This window comes from Musca vetustissima, unplaced genomic scaffold (assembly GCF_032173495.1).
Source record: "Musca vetustissima isolate MV318-11 ecotype Yass unplaced genomic scaffold, APGP_CSIRO_Mvet_v1 utg68149, whole genome shotgun sequence".
NCBI classification, from domain to species: Eukaryota; Metazoa; Arthropoda; class Insecta; order Diptera; family Muscidae; genus Musca; species Musca vetustissima.
Window position 1 is genome coordinate 134,041 of NW_026877051.1, and position 17,556 is coordinate 151,596.

A 17,556-nucleotide genomic window follows, 5' to 3' on the forward strand; every position below is an offset into this window, starting at 1 on the left:
CGATATACGCAGAGCGACCTTGCAGATGTGACGGAAGCCAATGGTTTATAATATTATCGGCTTCAGTCTTGGCAAATTCACCATTGACCAGATTTTTACTCTGCGTCAAATCCAGGAAAAGACCCACGGAAAACATATAAATCCACTTCGCACACCAGACTATAGTGTTAGTAGTCGGCTGTCAACGAGTTCTGATCGTTATGGTAGATAGTTTCTCACGTCAGTACTTAAACATAACAATCTCTTGATAAATTTTCTGAACATATCTTTATTATAAATAGAAAATTTTTCTAAATACAAATAATTTAATAAAAATTAATACAAAAAGTGGAAATCTTTAAACTTATGTACATACATCAGTTTTTTTTATTAAATCTCCAGACAATCCTAAAAAAATACATATTTTTTTACAGATTCAATAATTTCCTAAAACGTATCTGTGCCTCGGTCAATGTTGTATTTCTTGTCTCGGGCATGGCTACGCCCAAAAATAGAAATACGACCACCGTTATTATACCCTGGGTCATTAAATTATCACCCAAATTATTACCAACAGTTTCAATGAATATAATATGGATTATCTGTTCCACGATAACAACAACAGCCATTAGGATGGGCTTGGCGCGCAGCGGGAATGCCTCACTGACATATATCGATGTGTAGGGTACAAAGAAACCGGCAAATAATTGTAAAAACAAATACAAATACATTGCCGAATTCATATCATCGTAGTTGAAAACATTCGAATACGACTGGAATAGTGAACCCAAACCGATAAGGAAACAACCGATGATTAACATTGAGAACACCGATGGTATTTTACGATTTGCATTATCGACCATACCGACGGCAACAATACCACCCAAAATACGGAAAATACCCGAAACGGTAGGTACCCAAGTGCCATACGTTGTCTGTATACTATATAATATGCTCCAGTTCAAGGGCAGAGACATGCAGAAAGCCAACATCATGCTACGAATGAATAGAACTTTCACCAACGGCACCAGACCACGTTCGAAACTTTGCATCCATGTAAGGTGTTCCTCCTCGCGTACATAGGCCTTGTATTCGTTCAGCAAACGTTGAGTTTCTGTTGTCACCCCCTGGGGACGACGCAAACGAGCCAATGTCTCCAAGGCAGCGTTTTCATTACCCTTACGCAATATATCGACTGGTGAGTCCACAACCGATACCAAGGAAAGAGCAGCAAATATGGCATAGATAATATCCAAAATACCATGCAGACGATTGGCAGGAAAATCGACCTGTTCGTTCCAGTTTGAGACATAGATCATTTGTACCGCAATACCCAGCGAGAAGGAATATTGTTCAATGGAAACGCATACACCACGATATTGAATATCGGCAATTTCACTGGCATTCATCAGGAACGGTACTGTGGCCAAACCAATGGCAATGCCATTGAGATAACGCCCCGCCATCAGGGAATCATAATTGCCGGGGTCACTGGCAAAAATGATGCCACTAATCAGAATTAGTAGCGTGGATATGGCCTAGAAGGGATAATGAACATTAGTTATTTTTGATGCGGAAATTGTATTCTTTCTAAGGGGTGCTATTACCAGTATTAGTCTCTGGGCAACAAATTTACGCAATGGTATCGAAATAATACAACCAATTATTACAGCAATAAACCATGAGTATAGATAATGATCGCCAAATAAACTTGCCACTGGTGACCATCCGGTGCTGTAGGCTAAATTGGCACCGCCCGATACGAAAATGATACCAGCTGCAATAGAAAGCAAAAAAATTACATTAAATTAATTAATTAATGGGAAGATTGACATCAACAATTTTCAAAATTGTGTGTGAGCAAAGCGGTTCGCTCCTCAAACGGAACTACGGCATTCATATTTAAAAATGACGATTTGCATAAAACGTTTTCAGTGTATATCTCCGTTAAATTCGGTCAATGAACGGGAAGACCTAGATCAACGATTGAATCAAAGGGAACTAGGTGCGAGAGAAAAAAAGAACGACTGGAGCCAAAAGAACTATATGTGACAAATGAACAGGATCTAGTACCTATTGTTCTACTTGCTAAATATTTTTTTTTTTTAAACCAGCTCGATGTCGAACGACTTACTTCTAAATGGAGCAAAAGGTATATATTAGTGTTCCGGAAACGGTTCGCTTCTCAATATGAACTAGGACATTTATATATCAAATATATGAGGATTTACGTAAAACATGTTTGGTGTATATGTCCCTTCTATTCGGCCAATGAGTAAGGTAAGGTCTAGATGAACGATTTGATCAAAAGGAACTAAATGCGAGAGAAAAAATGAACGACTGGGGCAAAATGCTATAGACGAACAAAACATCCGGATCTAGTACCGATCGTTCCTTTTGAGGAATAGTTCCATTGAACCATTTCGATTTTTGAAAGAAAAAGACTGGCGCTAGATGAACGAAAGAACTGGACCTAGTAACGATCGTTTCTTTTGTGGAATAGTTCTTTTCAACCAGTTCGTTGCCGAACGACCTACTCCCAAACTATGTTATGAAATTAGTTTTTTTTTCTTAAAAAACAATGAGAAAAATCGATCCGCTCCGTGCCCTAGATTGGTAATGGATTGTACCAAGTCATGCTGCACAATGACTCTCAGAATAGACCGCCCTACGGTGCAGAACCGTCACAAGATGGTCAGTTTATTTGAAGAAACATGCGATCAAGTTCTTCTCCAACGAACAACTTTCGTTTGATCTGACTCGTCTTCGAAGACCCACACGATTAATTACTGTTTTGTCACGGGCTCATACGCATAGGCCCTTGATTCGTCACATGTAACGGTCTTGTAAAAGTCGCCTATGGTTTAGAAAATAGTGCGTTCAAAGGGTATATCGACGGAGACTATGATGCTGAGTGATCTGCATTGAGGTAAATTGCAGGTTTTCATTAATCAAAACTACTGGATAAAATCTATACTGAGACCCTACTAAACTGATTATCCATTTGAACAGAGATTTTATTTAAGTACATGGTGGGTCAAGCAGTTAGATTCGATCAGCTTATGAGACCTTGAGACCTTCTACAAACATAGACTCTTATATGGTGACTGGGACTTCTAAAAAAAATAATAGCAGTTTTGAGTAGAGATCTAAAGAATTGTTAGAGATTTTCTGTTTCATGAAGAGAATAGGTTTTTATTTAAAAAATTGAAGTTGAGAAATAGAAAGATTTTACCAGAGAATCATAAGAAAGGTCTTAATGAGCGGGAGAGAAAGAGGAAGTACAGGCGATTTAGTCGAGACGCCCAGGAGTTAAACGTCATATATAACGAAAAGAATACTCTTCCGAATAGTAGGTCTACTAAGGGAATGGTTAAATATTATTAAAGACGAGTTGTAAGATCTGAAACAACTTGCATCCGGATGAAAAATAAATTCAAAACTGAAGCGGATTATTCGAATGTATGGAACTATAATGAAGTAATTCGATGGCATCAAGCGCAATTATCTGGAATTGTATCTTCCAATTTTTTAATGGCGGCTCCGACAAAACATGAACCTTTTGAAAAATGTCAGAATACCGCCAACTCGGCGGGAGATCTAGCAATGGGACATCAATGGAAGGTGGGCCTATATTAATAATATTCTACCCGGCCTCCGAATGCCAAATTCAGTTGCGAGTGGAACTAACAGTATATCTATAATCGCGCGGCATTGCCATCTGATATTATTAATTATAATACACTTTATTCGAAAAGTGCAGCTGTGATCTTCAATATACCTAAATTGGGTCGACACCCATAGAATATAGCTGTAAAATGTTCTCCATCTTATATACCGAAGTAGACATTCTGGAAAAGAACTATAATACTGAAGCTTCACATTCAAACCTGGGGAGTGGTACGACACATTTGTGTAATCTTACAGGCCATAATGAAAAAAACACCGCCTCCCTTATCTAAACCCTAGGCCATAAAAATTATTCTTCAACATTAGTCTATGTACTCAGTCATTTCGGCCGGTCATTGATGAATCATTTAAAAACCTACTCTCTTTACATCGAGAAATCAATTTAAATTTTTTGTTCTGAAATTATGTTTAAATCACCTGCTGCTGTTGCATTAGTTTGTGGCCTGTTGCGCCATCTGGTGTTCGCTTGTATGGGTGCAGCAGTCACAACCGGTGTGGGAGATGTAACATATATTACATTCGGGGCTGGAGCTGGGGCAGGTTGTGGGGGATATTGTTGCCCTGGATACTGTGGAGGTTGGGCTGTATATTGTGGAGGCTGTCCTGGATATGGCGGTTGTGGTTGCCCAGGATATTGTGGTTGCGCAGGATATTGTTGTCCTGCATATTGCTGCTGTTGCGGCTGCATTTTTGAGATTATTTCAACTTTTTCAGATTATTTTCACTATTTCACACCAAATGAATTTTTGTTATTAGAAAAAATAAAATGTGTGTGAGAAAATTGTTCACAGAATATCGATTGTTTCCGAATAGAAAATACTTTTGTCGTCCGTGCGTCAAATATAACCCGATATTCGTTAATGTTAATGAAAGACTAAACGCTGCTGCCCAATGCAGGTGCTGGCTGTTGTTTTCAATTTCGAAATCGACGAAAACAAAACGTCGCCAATATTTGTTTCTAATACCCAGACCATTATCAGTCGATAAAAAACTTGGCTCATACATATGGCCCGCTCTTGATAATGTGAAAATGTTTTGCTGATTTTCTTTTTCGGAGGAGAGGGTTATTGCTAGGGGTGAAGGTGTGAGTGTTATCAAAAATAAAAGAGACAGGTGATAACAAAAAGGTAATCTTTTTCACATAAAAAAACGATTTTGTTTTGGTGTAATGTGTCAATATGCTTTTGTTTGATTTCGGGGTTCCTAAAACGACGGCCAGTTTTTTTCTGAAGGCTTAGGAATTTTTTGACAATCTTTATGGAATGAATGAATTAACGTTAAAAAATAGAAGGAACAAGAACAGAAATTATCGAAGCCAATAAAAATCGGTGCGGGACTTTGATATGGGGACTGTGTAATGGTAAATTTTAGCCATGAGGATTTTTATGCCCTGAGAAAACAGGGTACAAATTTACACATATTGAGCATTTTCAGAAATACCAGACACACTGAGTGAAGAACCTGGAGGACAGAACATACTGTCTAAGAAAAACTTTTTTTTGGCTGGATAATGAAAGTAGTAGATGAATGTGGAGGCACTATAGAAAATTGGCTGCGATGATACGTGAGTGCTGTAAAGTCGAATCTGCGGCAAAATATATTATTTCCTTAATTTTAGTATATAATAGTTCATTATATTAATTGGTTAAAATGTATATAAGAATGTATGAGTATATATAAGAAACGACCACAAGGGATCAATGTGTTTAAAAATAAATTATTTGTCACTCAAAGATGAAGAAGAGAGAACATCTCGAAGAAAAATAAAGAAATGTAAAGTCAAATGGAAAAATACTCTGAATCTATTGTCCAACGCTCCCCGCTTGATTGAAATAAAAGAGGTACTCTTGACCCAATAAACACGATTAAGTCAAAATCGAAAGTATTTCGACAGTTCGGAGAAATCATCTGGCCTTATTGGTCGACCTTATTATTGGGCCATGGAGGTAAAAGAACAATTAAAAAGTAACAAAGCAGTGGGTAAAGATGGTTTGCCGGCGGAAGAGTTAAATCCAACGATAGAACCGCAGCTGAGTCACTTCAACCTTACATCAGTCAAGCTTGGGAGGAAGAGAGACTCCCTCCAACTTAAAATAATAGCATTGTTCTTAAGTCACCCAAAAATGGCGACTTGAAAGATTTTAACAACTAGAGAGGAATAACCTTGCTCAACACCATATACAAAATCCTGGCAACCATAATACAAAAAAGAATTGAAGGTCACGTAGAAATCATTCGTAGAGATGAACAAGCTGGTTTTAGACTAAATAGAAGCTGTGTGGTCCAGGCCAACACTCTACGAGTCATAATAGAACAATCTATAGAATGACGCACCCCCTGTATATAGAGTTCATCGATTTCAAGAAGTCTTTCGATACCATCAGACAAACTACCATATGGGAGGCATTGGGTACCCAGAAAATAATCTGAACGATGTACGATGATGCAGAACTCTCAGTTCTTCACATCGGGAACATAAGCCAACCGTTTCACACCAAACCCAGGAGTAAAAATGGATGCACTGTTGTGTGCACAATTGTACATGGAGGCTCCCACGACATCTCACGATTATGCGGATGATATATGCATTCTCTCTCAAACAACATGCAGTCATAAGAAGATCTGAAGAGACTGGCATGCAATGTTGGACTTGAGATTAATATCAAGAAAACAAAGGCCATGAGAATTAACAACACCAAACAATTGAATACGTCGATAGATTCTGCTATCTCGGAAGCACCTTAGGAACAAGTAGTAGTACAAAAACGAGAGCAGCATTCGATCGACTACAAGGTGTATGGAGGATCTTACATATATCCAGGAAACCCAAGCTTAAAATATTCGAAGCATATATAAAGTCGATTCTGCTATATGACAATGAAACCTTGCTTGTGTCAAATACCATTAGAAGATTTAAAATGAATGGCAATTAACTGATTAAGATGGCGGTACTTTGTGGAAGACCAAGAGGAGTAACGGGGAAAAAAGCTCATGTTTAAACCTAAAATTTAGTTTTGTATCTCGGGGGCAATGCTTAAATGTGGACCGATATATCTCATTTTCGGATCTGACCTTTTAGTTTTGTATCTCGGTGCCCTATAAAGGTTAAATGATTACAACAGATGTACAGACGTCTTATTTTTTTGGATATAAACTGAAAATTTCGAGTTCAGAATATCCCCTATACCATGTTAGAATACGGTTTTATCGGGACCATACCAATATGCGAAATAAATCTGTTAACTATTAACCATATAACTATAAAAGTGGTTATATGGGGACTCCTACCATAAAGAGGCCAATATTAACCATTTTTTGTACGAAAATTTGTTACGAAATACGAAATAAAAATTTCAATTTATAGCGAATTCGGTTGGGCCAATTTTGATAATTATTGGCCGTATCCAATTAGACCGACATTGATCATTTTTTGGTAGTAAGATTTGGTTCTTAATAAATACCAAATTACAGTAATTCCATTCCGTTAAAAGAGGGGCTATATTTGTTGACGCAGTCACCATTTTCCAATTGACCATTTCAAGAAGAATTTTTTAATAGTATTCCACACCATGTTCAAAAATTGTGAATTGGAGCAGCAATATTATCTTCTCAGCACCAACTTGTCTTAGTAGATCCAATAGCAATTTTGTTTCCAAATTTCAGGATTTCAGCCAATCGGATCACTCAAATCCAATTAGTACTCATGAGTACAATTTTTTATAACTTCCATCATAATCCAATTCCGGACTCCATTTTAATTCAAAACTTCAGGATTCCAGCTCAAATTGAATACACATTAGTACGAATTTCCAAAACTTTCTACATATCCCAATTCTACACCCCTATAGTGATCCAAACACCATGTTTCTGGTTTCCCGCTCTATTGGTATCCTAAATTCAAATTTAGTACCACTTAGTACACATTAGTACATATTTCCAAAACAACCAATATCACACAGTCCAATACAAACGTTTTTTCCCAATTTCAGGATTCCATTGCTATCGATTCTACCAAATGAAATTGTACCAAATTTAGTACCATTTAGTACGAATTTCCAAATCGTCATGCATCCCAACAATGATCCTAACTTTAAATTTCGGGATTACAGCTTTATCGGTTCACACAAAATTCAAATTGTACAACATTTCGTACAATTTAGTACACATTAGCACTACATTCCAAAAAGTAACTATATGGTACAACCAATAGAAATCTTATTTCCCGATTTCAGGATTCGGTTCCCCCAAATCCAAATTCAGTACCATTTAGTACACATTAGTACGAATTTCCAAACTTCATATATATTCCTATCTTACACCCCAACACGATACTAACACCAAATTTCAAGATTCCAGATCCATCGGTTCATCCAAAATTTAAATTGTACCAAATTTAGTAATATTTAGAACACATTTCTTTTCTTAAACTACCTACATACCTGAATTCTTAAAGACATTAGTAATCTTAAAATTTCCAAATTTCGGTTTTCCCCCTCTATCGGTTTACCTAAATCTAAATTGTATTGTATAATACAGAACCATGTAGTACTTTTCGTACGTATCGTTTCGTATAGTTCGAATTTTTAAAACCCCTTTGATAATCTATCCTACACTCCATCACTGACCCTCATTGCAAATTTCAGAGCTCTAGCTCTACCAGTTTGCCAAATACAAATGGTACAATATTTAGTACTTTTCGTGTCGTTCTGGTACGGATTTCCAAAACCATTGCCTTATCTGACACTTTCGGACTAAGAGTGAGCCTCACCCCAAAATTTCAAGATTCTAGCATTATCCGATCTGGGCGTCGATGAAACCTTAAGTCAGTCCATCAGTCAGTCAGTATGTCAATTTAATTGTTACCGGAGTTGAATTGGATTTTTTTAGCCGTAGGTGCTTGCGCACCGAGCCGATCTAAGAATCGCTTATATAAACAATACAAATATGAGTATGAAAAATGCTCGAGTACCCAAGGGTGGGAAAAGTCTGTGTAAAATGTGGGTAGGATTATTTTTTCTATCACTATCATATCAGTTATATACTTTTCAGGATCCCAAAACAATGACTCATTAATTTAATAAACAAACAAAAAAACAAACCACAACCGGTTCAATGTCCAATTAATTATAATGGACTGGATACGATTTTTTTAGTGGAAGTGTCAATAGTTATTGATTTATTTGGCACATGGAAATGTATCTTCCATTTCGTACTGTATTTCGCAAAAAATACTACAAACACATATTTGTATATGGAGAGTGATGGATTACTCACAAAAAAATTGTGCTACGGATACAAGAAAAAAACAATATCGCCATCGCGATTTGTGGGGAACTACCAACATTTTATTATTTTATATATGTTTTGCTGTTGTTGTAGACCTTCAATCAATGCTTGGTGATAAGAATGTTCCAGTAATAATAAAAAAAATAAATAAATTAAAATGTTTTTGGTGATAAACAAGAAGTGTGTGGTTGTTCACTACCGAATAAATTGCCCGGTTATAAATAGATTATTTTAAAATTGGTTAACCGATTTTTGGCGGAAGATAAATATTCAATTAGAATTGTTGTGATATATTTGTTTTATTGTTGTAATGTATAACTGAATTGCTTATATGGTGGGGAAAAACATTAATAATATTCATTCAAATATTTAGAATCAATCAATAAGAAATAAATAGCCCCCATTGTAACGGTACGACTGACTGGCTTAACTAAAAATCCGGTATAATGTAAGCGTACTATTACAGACGGCTTTTACCATTCTTCCGATCATACAATCAACACCAGACAATGTTTTTTTTTAATCTAGCAAAATCAGATTACTACTTCAAACCCGATGGCTACCCCAATTCATTAAGAAGTGGATGTAATGATGTAGTCTCCGAATCTGAAAAAAAATGTCCCAAAAAACTCCCGCCTCACTCCACCACGAGGCGGTAGTCATAGATCTGGCCCACTATACTGGCACACACGGTATGCAATACCCCTAGGTTCTACAAAATGCTGACAGGCAAATATCAAAAGTGGAGTATATCGGAGTTACTGTATATGTCAGTATTTTATTTGGTTTAACCACATTTTTCAACCGAAATGGAGATTAATATTTTTTAGTGGCTAAAAAAGCAATGATTATCAATCCAGTGTTATGTACATCACCCATATTTGGCTACCATCCGATCCGAAAAGCACTAAAATGTACTAACTTTGGTACAGTTTCGTAGAATGTGAATGGATAGAGCTAAAAGCTTGAAATATGGAATGCGAATTAAGGTTGAGAAGTAGGGTCGATATGAGGAGATGGTTTTGGAAGTGTGTACTCATATACATGAAAAGTACTAAACGGTACAATATTTGGTACATATTTAATTTCGAGGTTAAAATGGAGCTGGGATTCTTAAATTTGAAATTAACATTACGGGGATCCTGAAGAGTGAGAGTTAGGTGTAGGATTGGGATATGTAGAAATTTTTGGAAATTTGTACTAATTTGTACAAAATGGTACCAAATGTGGATTTCGATGAACCGATAGAGCTGGAACACTGAAAATTGGAAATTGATGTAGTTTGGGAAATTCATACTGGGTACTAAATTTGGTACAATTTGAATTTTCGGTGAACTAATAGAGCTGTGATTCTAAAATTTGGATTCGGGATAGTTGTTGGGGTGTGTAGGAAATTCGTACTAGTGTTTACTAAATGGTAACAAATTTGAATTTGGGTGATCCGATAGAGCTGGCACCTTCAAAATTTGAAGTTAGGATCACTGTTGGTGTGTAGGATTGGGCTATGTAGAAAGTTTCAGAAATTCGTACTAATGTGTACTAAAATGTACCAAATTTGGATTTAGGTGAAACGATAGAATCTTAAATTTGGGATATGTGGGAAGTTTTGGAAATTCGTACTTATGATTGTTAAAGTAGGTAGTTATGGAAATGTATAATAATGTGTACTAATTGGTACTAAATTTGAATTTGGGTGAACCGGTATATGGAATTTGGATGCTTTCTTCGAAGCAAGTATTACATGAGTACGAATCTCAATACGACTGACTATGTCGGTGTCCGCGTATAAATTGTAGAGCTTGTGGTTCATTCGACGCCGATATTCACCGTCGACGCAAATCGGCCCGTATATCTTTCGGAGAATTTTTCTTTCAAACACCCCAAGAGCATCTGCTTGCGCAAGTACGCTGCTTTGATCCATATAACAGCAAGGTGGTCTTGTAAAGTGTGAGTTTGGCCTGGCGGGAGGTGGCCTTGATTCCAGACCCACTTTGGCAGACTCCTTCTCAATTTGTTCAAAGGTGGCTGTTACCGCTCGCAATGTTCGACCCGTTATATCGATGTCATCGACGTAGGCGAGTAACGTGTGTTATTTTGTGTAGAGAAGGTCATTTCTGTTCACTTTTGCCTGTCGTATAAATTTTGGTATGGTCCAATAATGTCATTGGCCATTGGCTTCAATCGTCCACACAGCACACTGGATAGCACTTTATATGCGATGGGAAGAAGGCTAATTCCTCTATAGTTAGCACATACCGTCGTGTCTCCTTTTTTGTGCACGGGACACAGGATGCTGAGGTTCCAATCATTGGACATGCATTCCTCTAGCCAAATTGTATAATGAACTGGTGCATGCTCCTGACCAGCATCTGACCACCAGTCTTGAATAGTTCGGCTGGTAACCCATCGGCTCCTGCTACTTTATTGTTCTTGAGCCGATTAATTGATTTTATGACCTCATCTTGGTTTGGTGGTATACACTCTATACCATCATCTTTTATTGGTTCCGGGATATCTTCTTCACTGCCTCTATTTAATACCAGAAGCTTTTCAAAATGTCCCCTTCCAGATCCTCAACACGCTGTCTGTATCTGTCACCAGGTTTCCTTCTTATCTCTACAGGAGGATGTGCCTGCAATAAAACCTTCGGTTTGGTGTTTTACTCGCTGGTAAAATTTCCGGACTTCATTCTGACAGCTGTACATCTCGATTTGCTGACGCTCACGATTTTCTTGTTCTTTTTTCTGAAAACACGTAATTTGTACTAATATGTACAAAATGGTACCAACTGTGGATTTGGGTGAACCGATAGGGCTGGAACACTGAAATTTGGAAATTGATGTAGTTTGGGAAATTCATACTTATGGAAAATTTATACTTTGGCACAATTTTAACTTGACCTACATTTTGCAAACCCCATCATTCTTAATTTAGAGGTTGCTGGTCGTGCTCAATATTCTGTATTTTGGAGTCATTGGAAACAATTTTTATCTGAATTGGCTGTAATTTTGTATTGGTTTTTGAAAAAAGTGATGTTGCTCAAAATACTATAAGTAATGATCCGACAGATGTCATAATAATACACGAATTTCTTGAGGGTTAATGTTTGTAGCGCCATCTATATATCAGGATGGGGCTTTTTATTTGTGTTCGACAATATTAGGTGAACACATAATTATATTTTTAGGCTTTCGATATATCAGAATATTGATTTTTAAGTATTTTTTCGAAAAGTCTTATCTTCCGATCCGAATTCAGTGTGATGAATAATTAACTGCTAATTGAAATATAAAAATAAAATAATCTAATCTAAAGTTATTTTAGTTTGTATTTTTTATATATTATTAAACAATTTCAGTTGGAGATAAATCAAAAACTACCAAAAAAAGCAGAAGCTATAAAAACAATACACGTGATGGGGCCATGACGACATATCATCCTGAAATCAGTGTGTAGATCTTGGATCCCATTTTTGCAATGACAACCAAAAAATATCTTATCGAAATTAATTTTAGTGCGTATTATTTTTTTGTTGTTCTTATTTTTAAATATAATCTGATTCCGATTAAATAATATCAATTTTTTCAAAGGGCCCTAAAAGGTGTGAATTTTTTATGAATATTATTTTTTAGCCATTACATAGGCTTGCTATTTTGTGTTCTGGATGTTCATTGCACTTACGATCATTCACAATTCTTTTTGGTGGTTACCCATTGTGGCGGCTACATAAATACATCCACACAGAGACTTCGGCTTACTTCGATCTACTATTTCACTTTCATCTACTGAGGGGGGCTTGCCATTGCATATGCTTGCTATTTTGTGTTCTGGATGTTCATTGCACTTACGATCATTAACAATTCTTTTTGGTGGTTACCCATTGTGGCGGCTACTTAAATACATCCACACAGAGACTTCGGTCTACTTTTCCACACAGAGGCTTCGGCTTACTGTTTCACACAGAGACTTCGGTCTACTGTTCCACACAGAGACTACTATCTACAGTTCCACACAGAGGCTTCGGCTTACTATTCCACACAGAGACTTCGGTCTACTGTTCGTAGTTAGATATAGTAGATTGTACGAGAACTTAGTCAGTAAGCAACTACTAACATCGCTCCCGAGCACCGTTAAATCGACATTCACCATTCCCGATCACCGTTGAATCATCATTGCTGATCATCGATTCCCACTCCCGACAACCATCATTCCCGATCACAAGTTAAATCGTCATAGCCGCTCCCGATAACCACCAGCATACTAAGCCACCCGAAATCAATTTTTTATGGCATATTTATATAAACATACTAGTATCAAAATCAATAAACATCAGATTTTTAACCCCAAAAGGGAGACACTAGTCTTTTCAATCAATAAGGTTTTGTGGGTCCTTATGGAGACCTTGGAAACGACAGGGCTAACCTCAGCCGACGAGAAAACCACATTATCCAAGGGCCAAGGTGTGTATATTTAAAAATATTTTTTAGAGACATAAAAGGCGGAGATTTTTTAAAAATAGTTTTAAGGGTCATAGTCTATTTAGCAAAACAAAAAACAAATGGTATCCCATATAAACCGCCAACACTACTAAGGTCATAGAAAATGGGTTTTTATAATTTTTTTAAGGGTCCTAGGCATTGTTTTTTTAATTTTGCGCAATGGTTTATATTTTGAAATGAAAATATCTTATTGAGATTATTTGGGATAATAATATCGTGTATTATTTTTTATTTTTATCTATTTTCGGTTAAATGGTTATTTAATGTATGGTCTTGGCGATACATGTTCGTAAAACATCAGTCCTTATAATTAAAATAAATAAATATTTTCCTTAGAAATTAAATTACTTACAAAACTAAAATTTTAAATTCATTTTTCCTTACGCTAAACCTTAAAAATCTACTCTTAAAAAATATTCCCCTAACTTTAATTTCGTCCTACATTAAACAATTTTCTGAATTTCTGTTGAGCTTCCTGCAGGGTGGTATTTTTCGTTTCGGGCATTGTGAAACAGCTTATTAAAAATATCACAGCTATAATGATGCCATGATCCATGAGACTTAAATCGAAGGAGATGGTACTAATCAACACAATGTGGACCAATTGTTCGCCAATGACCACAAGAGCTATAAAATAAGGTTTAAGCAGGAGGGGGAAAGCTTCACCCAAATAGACAGAGGTAAAGGGTGTAAAATACCCCACAGCAAATTGCATCCAGGTGCAAAGATATGTGGCTGTGGCCATATTTGATGTATCCTCAATACTGCTGAGACGGCTAAACAAAGGGCCCAAACCGATTAGCATGGCAGCAGCTATGAACATGGTTAGCATGGAGGTGGTCTTGCGACCCACGGAGTCCACTAAGTATATTACACACACCGCACCCAAAATACGACCACAAGCGGCAACGGTTACAACCCATTCGGTGCCATTTTGTAGGGCACTATATTTGAAGGCAGCACTGAAGGGCAGCGAGAAACACAAGGCCACAACGATACTGCGGAAAAGTAACATTTTCACCAACGGCAGGATGCCACGTTTGAAGCTGGCACCAAATGTCAAACTTTCCTCTTCATTGACATAAACTTTGCCCATACTGAGGAGATCATAGGCCTCTTTCGAGTGGGAGTCGATGAGCCTCAGCTTGGCATAACATTTCAGAGCGGCATGATCGTTACCCCAGCGGATTTGATCAATTGGTGATTCAATGAAAAATATCAAGGCGGCCACACCCAAAAATGCCAAAATAATTTCCAAAATTCCATGTAAACGATATGTGGAGAATGCCCACTCATCCTTCCAATTTGAGGTGTAAATCATTTGTACCGCAATTCCCAGAGACATTGAGAACTGCTCCACTACCAAACATCGCCCACGATGCTTCTTCACTGCAATCTCACTGGCGTGCATTATGAAGGAGATAATTGCCAGACCCACACCAATGCCGTTGAGATAACGTCCCGCCAATAGAGCATCGTAGTTATCGGGAACAGCAGTGAAAATGAGACCAGCAGTGAGAATTAAAATTGAAGAGAAAATCTGCAATGAAAAGGAAGGTTGGATAATTAGTAACAGAATTTTTGAGGTGTGGTTTTTTCGGGGTCTACTTACCCATAGCACCGTTTTGCTTAGAAATCTTCTTAGGACTGTGGACAGAATTGTGCCCGCAATCACACCAATTAACCAGGAATTGCAAAAATGCTTACTGGTGCCCATTAAGCCGAACTTGGCCCAACCCACACTGATGGCCAGGTTCATGCCAGCGGAGAAGAAAATAACGCCACCTAGAAAGAAATAAAAATAAATTAAAAAATTAGAAAAGATTTTGAGAAAAATAAAAAAAAGTTTTTTTTAAAGAACATTTTTTCAACACCAAAGTGCGGATTTTTGTTTCAACACCCATACAAGGCGTGGATTTGTATACCTTCCACCACACTGTGGTTCAGGGTGTCGTATGTCATTGTGCATATGTTTGTAACAAGCAAAAATAATCGTCGTATGTCATTGTGCAAAAATAATCCATGGTTCCTTTTAAGAATATGCATAGAATCATTTTCTGAGTCGATTTATGCATGTCCGCCCGTCCGTCTGTCCATGTTAAATTGTAAACAAAGTACAGGTCGCATTTATGATCCGATTTGGATGAAATTTGACACAGCTCATTTGTTCGGCCCAAGGACGAACCCTATTGAAATTGGGAAAAATCAGTTCAGATTTAGATATGGCTCCCATTTATATTTTCGTCCGATTTATGGTAAATGGTGTACCAAAGTCCCTACATATCTTTCGATTTGCACAAAAATTGGCATAGCGTACTGAATTAAGTCTAGAATGATGTGTGCAAAGTTTCGTGAGAATCGGTTCAGATTTAGATGTAGCTCCCATATACATTTTGGTCCGATTTTATATAATTGGTGCATCAAAGTCCCTACATATCTTTCGATTTGCACGAAAGTTGGCATAATTTGGTATGCCATTAAAATCCGTGCAAACTTAGATAAAGCTCCCATATATATTTTTTCGCCCGATTTTAGGTAAATGGTGCACCAAAGTCCCTGCAAATATTTAAATTTGCACGAATTTTGGCATAGCGCAAAGTTTCATGAAAAAAGGTTCAGATTTAGATATAGCTACCATATATATATATATATAAATCGGTTCAGATTTAGATATAGCTCTCATATATATTTTCGTCCGATTTTAGGTAAATAGTGCACCAAAGTCCCCATATATCCTTCGATTTGCGCGAAATTTGGCATAGCATATTGAATTAAGTCTAGAAAGATGTGTGTACAATTTCGTGAAAATCGGTTCAAATTTAGATATAGCTCCCATATATATTTTCGTCCGATTTTAGGTAAATAGTGCACCAAAGTCCCTATATCGATTTGCACGAAATTTGGCATAGCGTACTGAATTAAGTCTAGAACGATGTGTGTTAAATTTCGGAAAATCGGTTCAGATTTAGATATAGCTCCCATATATATTTTCGTTCGATTTTATTTAAATGGTGTACCAAAGTCCCTATATATCCTTCGATTTGCACGAAATTTGGGATAGCGTACTGAATTATGTCTAGAACGATGTTTGTTAAATTTCCTGAAATTGGGTCCAGATTTAGATATAGCTCCCATATATATTTTCGTTCGATTTTATGTAAATGGTGCAACAAGGACCCTATATATCCTTCCCTACATATTCTTCATTTCATGTTAATGGTCCTTCAAAAATGCGACATCTGTTAGGATTCCATCTGTTGAATATACCCAAAGTGGTGAAGGGTATCATATAGTCGGCCCCGTCCGACTTTACTACTTTCCTTACTGGTTTAAAAATATTTTTTTCAAGGTACAGCACAAGGCATGGACTTTTTTAAAAATATTTTTTTCAAGGTTCAACGCAAGGCGTGGACTTTTTTTAGAAATATTTTTTTAAAGGTTCAGCACAAGGCGTGGACTTTTTTAAAATTATTTTTTTTTATTAAAAAAAGTTTTTTTTAAAGAACATTTTTTCAACACCAAAGTGCGGATTTTTGTTTCAACACATATACAAGGCGTGGATTTTTATACCTTTCACCACACTGTGGTTCATGGTGTCGTATGTCATTGTGCATATGCTTGTAACAGGCAAAAATAATCGAGATAGACCCATGGTTCCTTTTGAGAATATGCATAGAATCATTTTCTGAGTCGATTTATGCATGTCCGCCCGTCCGTCTGTCCATGTTAAATTGTAAACAAAGTACAGGTCGCATTTATGATCCGATTTGGATGAAATTTGGCACAGCTCATTTGTTCGGCCCAAGGATGAACCCTATTGAAATTGGGAAAAATCAGTTCAGATTTAGATATGGCTCCCATTTATATTTTCGTCCGATTTATGGTAAATGGTGTACCAAAGTCCCTACATATCTTTCGATTTGCACAAAAATTGGCATAGCGTACTGAATTAAGTCTAGAATGATGTGTGCAAAGTTTCGTGAGAATCGGTTCAGATTTAGATGTAGCTCCCATATACATTTTGGTCCGATTTTATATAATTGGTGCATCAAAGTCCCTACATATCTTTCGATTTGCACGAAATTTGGCATAATTTGGTATG

At 36.9% G+C, this 17,556-nt stretch overlaps 2 protein-coding genes across 2 annotated transcripts; both read right to left on the minus strand.

Moving 5' to 3' along the window:
- Nucleotides 1–407: 407 nt before the first annotated feature.
- Nucleotides 408–4,357, minus strand: LOC133321569 (uncharacterized). The gene is made up of 3 exons (XM_061530655.1): nt 4,087–4,357; nt 1,587–1,756; nt 408–1,517 (listed from the first exon to the last, which is right to left on the minus strand). The coding sequence occupies exons 1-3, from the start codon at nt 4,355–4,357 to the stop codon at nt 408–410; spliced, it is 1,551 nt and encodes a 516-aa protein (XP_061386639.1).
- A 9,524-nt stretch (nt 4,358–13,881) lies between these two features.
- Nucleotides 13,882–17,061, minus strand: LOC133321571 (uncharacterized). Its single transcript, XM_061530656.1, has 3 exons — nt 17,025–17,061; nt 15,067–15,239; nt 13,882–14,994 (listed from the first exon to the last, which is right to left on the minus strand). The coding sequence occupies exons 1-3, from the start codon at nt 17,059–17,061 to the stop codon at nt 13,882–13,884; spliced, it is 1,323 nt and encodes a 440-aa protein (XP_061386640.1).
- Nucleotides 17,062–17,556: the final 495 nt, after the last annotated feature.

Bases quoted from the DNA above. Each gene is read 5' to 3' on its own strand.
- LOC133321569 (XM_061530655.1), bottom strand. From the start codon at position 4,357: ATGCAGCCGCAACAGCAGCAATATGCAGGACAACAATATCCTGCGCAA. The intron at 1,757-4,086 runs GTGATTTAAACA...TTTCTATTGCAG, and splicing joins AACTAATGCAACAGCAGCAG to CTGGTATCATTTTCGTATCG. The intron at 1,518-1,586 runs GTAATAGCACCC...TATCCCTTCTAG, and splicing joins TTGCCCAGAGACTAATACTG to GCCATATCCACGCTACTAAT.
- LOC133321571 (XM_061530656.1), bottom strand. From the start codon at position 17,061: ATGACATACGACACCATGAACCACAGTGTGGTGAAAG. The intron at 15,240-17,024 runs GTATAAAAATCC...ATTTCTTTCTAG, and splicing joins GAACCACAGTGTGGTGAAAG to GTGGCGTTATTTTCTTCTCC. The intron at 14,995-15,066 runs GTAAGTAGACCC...TTTTCATTGCAG, and splicing joins TAAGCAAAACGGTGCTATGG to ATTTTCTCTTCAATTTTAAT.